General features: G+C 36.1%; 1 protein-coding gene and 1 long non-coding RNA gene across 4 annotated transcripts in view; one reads left to right on the plus strand and one right to left on the minus strand.

Annotated features, from left to right (window-relative positions):
• LOC120626339 (bone morphogenetic protein 1) overlaps positions 1-8,906 on the plus strand; it is a 99,709-nt gene extending 90,803 nt beyond the window's left edge. For both annotated transcript variants that reach the window (XM_039893833.1, XM_039893834.1), the window contains exons 13-20: positions 3,285-3,490; positions 4,399-4,574; positions 5,328-5,456; positions 5,777-6,003; positions 6,198-6,312; positions 6,489-6,669; positions 7,037-7,287; positions 7,722-8,906. In XM_039893833.1, the coding sequence (XP_039749767.1) occupies positions 3,285-3,490; positions 4,399-4,574; positions 5,328-5,456; positions 5,777-6,003; positions 6,198-6,312; positions 6,489-6,669; positions 7,037-7,287; positions 7,722-7,967 (1,531 nt within the window). In that variant the 3' untranslated portion in view covers positions 7,968-8,906. The remainder of the gene's footprint in view (positions 1-3,284; positions 3,491-4,398; positions 4,575-5,327; positions 5,457-5,776; positions 6,004-6,197; positions 6,313-6,488; positions 6,670-7,036; positions 7,288-7,721) is intronic.
• On the minus strand, positions 6,693-7,893 carry LOC120626340. 2 transcript variants are annotated; one of them, XR_005658851.1, is made up of 3 exons: positions 7,815-7,893; positions 7,176-7,274; positions 6,693-6,797 (listed from the first exon to the last, which is right to left on the minus strand). It is a non-coding gene; the product is annotated as an uncharacterized LOC120626340 (long non-coding RNA). The 2 variants fall into 2 exon arrangements; XR_005658852.1 differs by having other exon boundaries at positions 6,726-6,797; positions 7,185-7,274.
• Positions 8,907-11,600: the final 2,694 nt, after the last annotated feature.

Raw genomic sequence — 11,600 nt, forward strand, 5'->3', positions numbered from 1 at the left:
CGTGAAATATACTCGTTGACCATTCTCCAGATGCACCGCCAAATGCGTAACAGTAGGATGACGTTCGTGAATGGGAAATGCGAATATACGCCAAATCGCTTCATTACAGTTCACATAACGACCAACTTGATAGCGTGAAATTTCATCGTTGGTATTCGAGGATTGCAATCCAAAAACCGCCATATCACTGCCTTTCGTGACATATTTGCAAATATATTTTATGGACTTAACTGAATTGCAGTATTCAACGTTGCAATGTGTCTTGAACGATTTAGAAATAAGTGGCGAATATGGAACAATCCAACTGTTGTCGACAACGAAATCCATTCTTTTCACTTTCGTTGTGACAGTTCGACCGTTGTCATCTGGTGATCGACGCCGATACAGCGGATAACCATCATTGCCAGTGACAGTCTCCGCCGTTAATTTCCGTGGATATCGTTTAGAGCACTTTCCATCGACCATGCAAGGTGATTGGGGATTGATGGCACCACACGGTCCATGAATCATATTAGTAGTAACAACATCATGTAGGTCTGGATCGACTTCATAATCAGGAATCTCAGCACATATGATATCATCTATTTGGTCAGGCTGAATTCTTTCCACTAACCAAATAAGAATGTGTGCGTGCGGCAGGCCTCGCTTTTGCCATTCGATTGAATACATCCAGCATCGAGTATCTCCAAAGACGCGTTGTTTAACAATAAAGTTCATCAGGGACCGAATTTTTTGCCTGAATATACGTGCTGTGATGTCGTGTCTATCACTTGATGTTTGTCCGGGAAGCAGCAATTGAGTAATTTCTATCCATTTTGGATTACAGGTAAAAGTAATAAAGAGATCGGGCCGACCGTAATGACGAACATATGTCATTGCATCTTGTGCATATTCATGCATATGACGTGGACTACCAATGTATGTCGCCGGCAGAATAGTTAATCGACCAATATTAGCTGCATTTCCTTCAGTATTAACTGCATCACGTAAATGGATGTACTCCTCAGAACGCAGTTTGGCTTGGTTCAACCTAATGAATGTTAAACGTTCCGTTTCTATTTTTACATACATGTCAACGCAATACTGCTGAAACAATCGACGAAACCGCAGCAAATAGTTGTCAGCATTTTGACGATTCATCAAACGATATGCGTAATAATTCATTGAGCTAACTTTCTTTGTAGTTTCTTCACCTGAAATTAAAAATTTGATAATTAACCATTTCAAAGGCAAATTTTAAAGGCAAACAATACAGACATTAACCATTTTTTTAATAAGCATTATTTTAAATCAGTGTCTTTCACAAATAAATGAAATAAATTATGATACTGATACTCACCATTCAATGGATTTTTCATTTTAATATTAAAATAATATCCATCTTCTCCTTGCCAAAACATCAGCGGGTATTGCAATGTGTCATATGATCGATGAGTTTCAGATATTTGTTGCAGTTGCCCAGTATCGCGACGTGTAAGCACAATATCGCGTTTTTCCAATTGTTCACCAACAATCAGGATGGCAACTTCGTCTACTGTTGGAGCATTAAATGTCCTTTCGTGTGTTCCAGATGGTCGTTTATCTGCTTTGATAACAACTTTATAGTCATCACTTGGCATGCGCTCTAAAGCACTCTTAAACAACCTGACCAACGCATGATGTTCATGAAGCAGACACTGCAAGTCTTGAAGAATTGCTCGCTTCATTCCTGCATTGATCTCTAGGCGTCGATCAAGTTGTTCTTCCATGTTGCCCATGAAATATATTTGTAAAAATTTATTCTGTGTATCTTCGAAAGGTAGTAATGATCCAATTCGATGATGAATCTGTCCTTGTATCTACAAAATAAAAACCAGACAGTATTAACTGGGTTATAAACACTTTTTTCGGTGGGAGAGTAGAGTTCAGAATTAGCAAATATACTACATAGGTACCAATAGATAAAGTAAGTTATTCTTTAACTACATTCTATATAAGTACAAAAATAAATACCTTAAATGTCGGATTAAATCCCCGTTCTTCGATAATATCTGCCCCAAATGACGTCATCTGGAAACAACCATTGTATTTTTGAGTATTTGCAAGAAAGTGGCGTGATTCTTGTGTTTCGCCACAAAGCAATGAATACAATGGCTCAGGTGGCGGAGTCAACAATGGCAATTTCACTTTACCATTAAGGCAGCATAATCCAGGCGTTTCTCCGGAAAACTTTAATGCACCACAATACTCGCAAACTACGTCCATTTGCCCAATGCAAACGCTAGGATGCAAGCTGTAATCATTGCTGCAATCGTATTGAAACGCTGCTCGATTCAAATCAGCACTTGATAAATATCTTGTTCTGCGTCGCAAATTATCTATTTGTTGACCTCTGTTGTTCGCTCGACGATTCTGCATTGCCAACCGAGCTGTTTCACGGGCTGCTTCACTTTGCTCTCGTGATTGAGAAGCACGAAGTCGAGCCATACTATCGCGGCGCTGTTCACGTGCAATTTCTTGTTCTTCTTCAGTCCTTTCATTTGCAGTATTTCGTATTCTTCTTGCATCACGGCTTTGTCGGGAAAGATTCGATCGTCTTGGTCGCGGCATTATTAATTAAACTTCACTTCACCTAAAAACTTAAATTTTTAACCATACCGAGTTTTATAGTTCACTTCACTGTTTATACGAATGGGCAATTGGGCAATAATGTTAATTATTTATTTAATAGAAATAGTTATATTATTGATTTCTTACAAATATCAAATAGTCATCCATACGTCATTACATAGCTGTCATTATACGTCAATTTTGTTATTCCAAGTCTGATTCTTTTTTGTTATACCACGTTTTATAGTGACTGACGTTACATGTCAAGTCACACGGGAATGATGTCGAACGGGATAAAAAGTATCCTATGTCCTTCTCCTGGCTCTAAACTACCTCCCTGCCAATTTTCAGCTAAATCGGTTCAGCCGTTCTTGAGTTATAAGTGAAGTAACTAACACGACTTTCTTTTATATATATAGATGTAATGGCGAAGCACCTTGTGCCCAGTTGGCACAGACAAAAGCCATACACAAGAATTGAATTGAAGAATGTAACTAATAGAAACTAGTTTTTGTACACTGCTTAAAGAAAACCAGAGTAATTATTTCTAGCGAAATAAAATAATATTGTGCAAAATAAAACTATTGAAAATATTATTGTTAAAAATTTGTAAAATTTCTTTTATACTTTGCAACTGAAAGCTAAGTTCCTACTTTATGTATTACAGTTTTTTATATGTGGCTTTTTCTTTTCAGATCCACGTCAAACAAACTTCTAGTCATCTTCGAATCAGACAGTTCTGTTCAAAAAGCGGGTTTCTCCGCAACCTTTATGAAGGAATTTGATGAGTGCGCTTCCATTGATCATGGTTGCAGCCACTCGTGTGTTAACACTCTTGGCGGATATGAGTGCGCTTGCGATATTGGATATGAGTTACACTCAGATGGGAAGAAATGCGAAAGTGAGTTTTCAATGCAACTTACACATATCTGTAATAGATATAACTTATGTATGGGAGTTATGATGATATGCTCGACCGTAACAATAGAAAGACTATCATCCGAGCGGTTGATCGTGCTCAGGGACCGAGGTTCAACCATACATCTTTGGAAGTTATCACTTCGTTAGCGCGATGCAGGATCTTTGTGGCGCCATCTAGTTTGATAATATAGGAGACCGCTACACTTACAACAAAGCCAAAACGCTAATTAGTTATTTATCTGTGAATAACTGTAATATAATCGGTTTTTCTAAAATCTTATCATGTAGGAATGCCTTTTCAAAAACGAGTGCTATTAGCGGCCTCGTCCTTTAAAATTTTTTCTATATTTCAGAAACCAGTTAAAGTTGTAATTACCCACTTGTAATTACCGGCACAAGTCGTTAGCTTATATAGAGAACGACGAAAGTGTGTAAATGCGCAAACTTGCAGAAGAGTAAATTTTGCGCATTTACACATTTTCGGTATAAATTATATATAATAATAATCTTTATTCAAAGGTATAAGCCCAGATTTAAAATGCAAAGAGATAAATTTAAATTTAAATAAATTATAAATTACAATAAAAATATTGCAAACGCACGACCGTCATAGTAATTACTCTTTCTGATATCAAGCGTTATACTTTATGGGTATCAAATACCTATCCTATCCTATATAATAGCAGGAAGATCGCATAAAATTGAATAATTCTCCTTTTATACAAGTTGTATGAAAATTTTAGGGTAGGCATTTGTGCATCTATTAAGTACATGCCACTGACTAAATCACCCCGTGATGGAAACCCTCCCGTTGAGAGAGACCTTTAGCTTTAAAGGCCAGCAGTGGACTATTGCAAGCTGTTGATGATGCAACATTTCACATTACAGATGCATGTGGCGGTGTTCTATATGCTCCAAACGGTACAATCACATCACCGTCGTTCCCTGATCTGTATCCACCATCCAAAAACTGTCTCTGGGAGATAGTCGCACCACCTCAACACAGGATTACACTCAACTTCACACATTTCGACTTAGAAGGCAGCAATAATATGTATCATCAGGTAAAATACTAAGTAACACCACAAGATAGAATACAATAGAATTGTATTCCACTTTTCTACTCAAATACACCATAAAACAAATGAATAATTGAAAAATTGGAATATCTTGCCTTTAAACTAAAATTTCATTTGGAAATGGAACAGTCTTTTTAGTGCTTTCAATGCATTCCAAAAACTGCCATGAAAGAACAATTTTGGTGGCCTTATAATTCACTACGGGCGCACGTACGTACTTAATATTTTACCGTTAAAAATTGTATGATACCAAGGAAAGTGGCCCACTAAACTCTTGATTAAGTCAAGTAAGAACTAGTGAGATCCCCATCTCTAGGACAAGGTCTCGTTGAGATAATTTGTATAATAGTCGGAAGTAGTCGTTAGCGGATACTTCACGCGACAATTGTCAGTTTGCGTGAATTTAAATATTTGTATATACGTTCAAGATATACAGATTAAATATAATTAAAAAAAAAAGGTTTTATAAAAAATATAGAGATCATATTATGTTTAATATACCTACATTTGTGAGTGTTAGAAAAAAAATACTGATACAATCGCGATTTCCTTCGCATCTGTAGGTATCGTCCGTAAGAAGGCAATCCATCTTCCGGAATTTTAGTGGCCTACTAAAAATAGTTGATAAAATTTGGGCATTGTCCTTGGCCATTTTAGATACAAATCACCAATGGTCGAGGCATGGATCTTTAGAATGTCTTTAGTTTGTCATGTAAATCTATTGATAATGATTTCCAGGAATGTGAATATGACAGCGTAACAGTACACTCAAGATTAGGCGCTGATGTTTTACGGCGTCACGGAGCATTCTGTGGATCAGTGCTCCCGCCACCAGTTACCTCAGATGGATCAGTATTACGTGTTCAGGTAAGTTTTATTAATTAGTATCATACTTTTTTATTAATGACAAGTATCTGCTTAACTCTGTTCCAAAACCAAAAGATAGTACCATACACAATTATGAGCCAATGAAAGTTTTTTTAAGCAGGCTAGCGTATTCCATCTTACAAATAATAACCGCCGTCAGTAACAGTTAAGCAATCGCAAACTTAATACATTGTTACTATCAGAAATAAAGTACTTCGTTATTATTTTTTATAGCCTTTGATACTGAGTTGAACTTTAATCAGGATGATGATAAAGACGAATTTTAAGTCACATACATAACCGATTCATATTAATTCCAGTTCACATCAGATACATCCGTTCACCACTCGGGATTCGCTGCAGCATATTACATAGACGTTGATGAATGCGCTGACAACAATGGAGGATGCCAGCATGAGTGTCATAATACTTTGGGAGGATATGAGTGCGCATGTCATAGTGGATTCACACTCCATCCCAACAAACACGATTGTAAAGAAGGAGGCTGTAAACATGATATCACGCACCCACATGGAACTATTTTCAGGTAAGTTTTATCAGCATCATAAACAGGACATAGGTAAGTTGTGTTCATTTTCCTTTAATAGGGATTGTAAATAAAAACATTGTCAATTTTCTATAGTGAGATTGGGTGAGAACAACAAGACCAATATGTATGCATTATGTGTAATTATAGCAGAACAATGTCAATAAAAATAAACATTAACTTTTTCTTTGCAGTCCAAATTATCCGGATACTTACCCGTCAAGGAAAGACTGTGTGTGGCAGTTCTCTACTACTCCCGGACACCGTATAAAATTAATCTTTAACGTCTTTGAATTAGAACCCCATCAGGTAATACATACTGCTGCTGCTGCTGCATCCATTCACATATTACCATTTTAAAGTATTAAGTACAAAGTATTTTCAAAACATAGCCTACCAACTGCCAACTACGGAATTCTGGCTAATCTAACTTTAAAAAACTCAATGTACGTTACTAAACCTTGAACTTGTGTTATATTTACCAGGAATGCACATACGATCACGTAACCATTTACGACGGAGCATCAGCAGATGAAAAAACATTAGGAAGATTTTGTGGAAGTAAGCTTCCTCACCCTGTAGTCGCTTCACAAAACCAGATGTATGTCGTTTTCAAGTCCGACGCATCCGTACAAAGAAGGGGATTCTTAGCTACTTATTCTACAGGTAAGTTCTCTTCAGTCGGTTCGCTCTTCGTCGTGGTCGTCATTTTAGTGTTTTGGCACGCTTGACTATCCGTCGCCACTCTTCTATAGCAGCTGCCTTTCTTGTACACTCATGTAGAGGGGCGAACACTAAAACGACAGGTGAGTTACATAGTGCCGATTGTCTGGTATTGTAAATCAAAAGGTAAGTAATTGGGTCGCAAGTTATGTTTATTAAGTTCAGTAATTGTTAATGATTATTACAAGAACTACCTTTTACATCAACTAACTTACTTGATTTCAACAAGTAAGTTAGTTCATGTAATAACACTACATAATTTAAAATAAAGTCGAGATATTGCTTAAAGTATCTCACTTTCCGTTTTCAGCCTGTGGTGGCTACCTTGCAGCATCAGAGACTGTGGGGCACTTATACTCTCATGCACGCTACGGTCACGACTCATACGAATCTCGTGCTAACTGTGATTGGAGTATCGTCGCCCCGCTCGGCCAATTCGTCAGACTTACCTTCCTTACCTTTGAGTTGGAGCCTGAGACGAACTGCGGTTATGATTATGTGCAAGTGTTTGGTGGCTTAGAGGGAAGTGCTGGCGCTTATGGCAGCTTCTGCGGGACAAAGGTATAGTATCTAAGTTTGGTTAATAAATCGTTGATTTCTGAAATTTTTATTGTTATTCCCAGGTGCAATTTCTCGGACCTTTTCTAGTCTGATAAGATATTTCTACCGGCAATGCCATACCGTTAAACATTTTACCGTGCAGGTACGATAGAACATTTTAAAAATTTCATACCCATCCAGATGAGACGAGATCGCTGTCAACCACTAACTAAAGGGCCTCATACACGGGACGATCTACAGTTTCTTTTTATGAATCGATTGTAGTCTCATTCTGATTATACTTAGTGGAGGCATATCCGATAAACAACTAATAAACCACCAACCAACCATTTAATTTGGAATTTTTTGACGGAACGGACCTTCACAATTTTTTTGAGACTCCTCGAAACAAATCGTTTTGAAAATTTATTTATCTTGAAAAATGTCATCAACAGGGTCCACCCGAGATTGTATCAACAACAGAAGCCTTATTAGTAAAGTTCCGCACAGACGATTCCATAATATTCAAGGGATTCTCAGCATCTTACCAAGCGGTGAAGCCAGAAGTATGGAGTGGAGAGGATAGCTCAGAAGGCGGAGAAGATTTCGAGGAGGAGGAAGATGAACAAATTCCCCCATTGGTGGTCAGCAGGAGGGGCTTGCGAGCCCCATTGCAGAGGTTCGTACGCCGGCCCACGTGACGTTGGCAGTTACGTCATCGACACAGACGACTGCACCACAACGCTCACAATCGGCTCAAAATTGACAATGTGCAAAAACATTAAGGGCCTTTTTAGATATGGCATAACGTCGGAATAGTTAAGCAGTATTTTCTACGGTGTGACCTTTGAAAGGATCTGTTAATAAAAGTGTGACAGAACTATGCATAGCAACAATCATCAATGGTTGTCTGGAGATCGCTTAAAGCCTTCTTGTGTTTTTTTTTCTTGTTATTTCATCTTTTGTTTTCTCTGTAATTTGCGCGATAAAAACTTCATCAAACTATTCATCTATCTAACTATTCCGACGTTATGCCACTTCTTAATGCTTAAATATCGTAGGGAGCGATACTATGCGGCGATTATTACCTGCGCTAATTTACTCAATAAGCATAACATATATCTCAGAGGATACAACAGACAGCCCGACCTAACAATAATGCAAATCCTGCAAATCTGCAACTATAGAGGTAGTTATTCCTTCCTTATCTGTCTCATAATCTAAACAATCTTTCTCATAACTACTATTCTAGAGTAAAATAAAAAAAGGAAAATTACAATTGTGTAAAAAAATTAAAAGATATTTTTATCATTTATTTTACTTTTTATTTATTGTTTGTATTTTCAAAGCATACTTTCGACCATAAAGTAATAAAAGGAGTCAAGGCGAGAAAAGACAAGCGGTCGAGAGACGAGGACCGACCACATTGTCGTCGGCTTGAATCGCGCTCGCATTCATCGGATCGTCTTTGAGTATGAAAGTAATAAAAAAATATAAACCTTTAATCGCAGTAAATTCAAATTTAGCAGAATAAATTACTATTAAACAATGCCGGTGGCGTATCGTACCTACCTAGATAAACATCTATTTTTCATAATATTGCGATAATTATGTTTTAGTTCTGAATATGTTTAATGTTTTTTGTACATACATACATGTACTTACATTTTTTATTTAATAACATCCGTTTGCTATTTTTTTTAATTTTATTAACAACGAAAATCTTAGTTTAATGCCCGTTTTCACTAAAAATAGGAATATCCTAAAACGAATGCCTAATGATTTAGGCGATGTCTATAGAAAAAATCCTAACTCTTAATAGATAACTATAGGAATATCCTTAGATTAGGCGTTACTTATTTAGGTATTGCCTTGTTCATATTTAGTGAAAACGGGCGCAAGATTCTTCAAATTCAATCAAAAATATTCGGTAGGATGGATCGGCTGCAGTCTGGACCACATTTATCTGAGAAAATATAAACATAACGTTTTGTTTTTGTTACGTTAAGGTTGACATAAAAAATATTGACTGAGGCGAGGTTACAAACAAATTTACGACAATGACTAACATGATGTTTGTGTCCTCTCTGGTTTGAATGATGACTACAGTTGATTTCGGTGTTTGTAGCCATTTTGTTCAATCTTAATAACTGTATAAGGTTTCTCAAATTGTATGAAAGCGGTCGCTGATTAGTTTTTTGCGATTGTAATTATATCACTAAATTATAATGTCTGAATTTATTTTTATGACTGAATGTAAATGTAAATAAATTATTTATAGGAATATGTAGGTGTTTATTACAATACTTAATAGCGGTTACCAAGTTAATAATACTCATTAATATAAAATCCTAATGAACTGTAGACACTTGTTTGTTAAATATATATTATAATATTATTATTTACGTGTTCATTTGTTAATTACTTTTATTTAGGGTATTAAAGTACATTTTAAAACCAAAGATAAGTCCAAAGACATTTCATTGTGCCATAAAATATTTCCCTAATAAATACATAGATAAAACTGAAAGACGAAATTACTCGCATACTAATAATATAATAGTTCTATTTAACCATATGTACTTACAAACAGTTATGACTCCTTAGCCATAAAATATACTTTTATTTCACATAATGCCTGTAATGTAATTATTTGCATTTTGTAGATAGATACTTATTATAATATAAATGCACAATTTAGCAAGAAACAAATGTGACAATACATTCTAGATATAAGGTAATGAATATTAATAATACTAAAATTAGTAATATAGCGTATCAGCATATTATTAGGCGATAGTGTGACTACCACAACTGTATAATGTTATAGTTGTATTTATGGTTACAGATCATATCAAAATCATGAGTTGATTGAAATTTGAATGTTAGTGAATGTGTATTTTTTGTATCACTTTATTAAATATTTATGTATTGTACAAAGGACTTCCCGTAAGTCACCTACATACTTGTTCCATGTCTTAAAGTTTTTATTAAAAAGAAAAATGTCAATAGACGGTTGTAATAAGCACATGTAAGTAAACAAAACCTTAAACACAGTAGATTCTTACGTTTTTAGCATTTTTTTTTACAATTGAAAAAATAAAAGTTCGATGTTTGATGTTTAAATGTGTGCCAAAAACTCAATACTTATTACCTAATGATGTGTAGTTATTAAAATGTAAGTTAGTATTTTATAACTTAAAACTTGGAAATATTTATATGTAGAAATGTCATATTATAATTTTTAATAAAATGATTGTAAAAGTTTATATTCGTTTTATGATCCAGTCTTACCTGTCATAATCCACTGTTAAATTAACCTTCCCGCTGACTTATATTGGAGCAGCAAAGTGTATCTCAGCTACCGACCGATGAAACCATTTTTTTTTCACACCAAACTAGCAAATTTTCCAGTAATCTAGTCAATTTCCGGAAGGGTACGTACTTAGGTGGCTGGAATACCCACGAAATCCCAGCGCAACCCAAGGCGTTTTAAATGAAGAGTCAACGGATAGCTGTCGCATGCAACATTAGCACCTCAACGCTTAATTCCGAACTACAGGATTCTAGACTCTAGATGGCTAGATGAGGTATGTAACAAACCTCTGCAAACCTCCGCCTGCTGTCACCCACCAACGCTCCATGACATGACACCATTGCTTGCAACCAAGTGGCAAAAACTTGTTGCCAATTATCGTGTCTATGATATTTGGCTGCGGTGCCCACGTCGCACACTTCGCCAGAGTGTGGTGTGCGGTATCCTTCGACGCGTCGCATTCCCAGCTACCAGATGTGGGTTCCCGTCACGCGATCTTGTGCTAATACTTACCGAAGCAGACTGATTATACCCTAATTAACACATACTTAAGCTAACCCGACATTTGTGAGAAACTCATTTTCACGTAGATGAGCTATAAATTTCATACAAACTATCTATGTTGTCTTCTAGGTTGGAGGTCTCGGGTTTAATCCCCGGCCGAAAAATTCATGATTTTTTTCTGGTCTAATCTGGTGGAAGGTTTTGGCAGTGGCTAATCCAATATGTGCCAAGAATGGCCATCGAAGGGGCTCAGTGCGTAAAAATCTTTATTTTTATTTTGTCCTATAATACAGGTTAAATCCTAGTATAGGGGCAGAAGTTTTCCAATTTCTACATATGCTTCGATCATTTAACTAATAACTAATGTGTCTTTTTGTATACCATTATTATTCCGTCCGTCCTGCTTTCTTTGTGCCCAATAAAGTATTCTATTCCATTAAATTCTGATCTACCTTTGACAACACTTTTATGTCAAACTTATCTCATAAGCTTTTTCATACAATTGTTATTTACA

Source organism: Pararge aegeria, chromosome 9 (genome assembly GCF_905163445.1).
Source record: "Pararge aegeria chromosome 9, ilParAegt1.1, whole genome shotgun sequence".
In the NCBI taxonomy this organism is placed as follows: Eukaryota; Metazoa; Arthropoda; class Insecta; order Lepidoptera; family Nymphalidae; genus Pararge; species Pararge aegeria.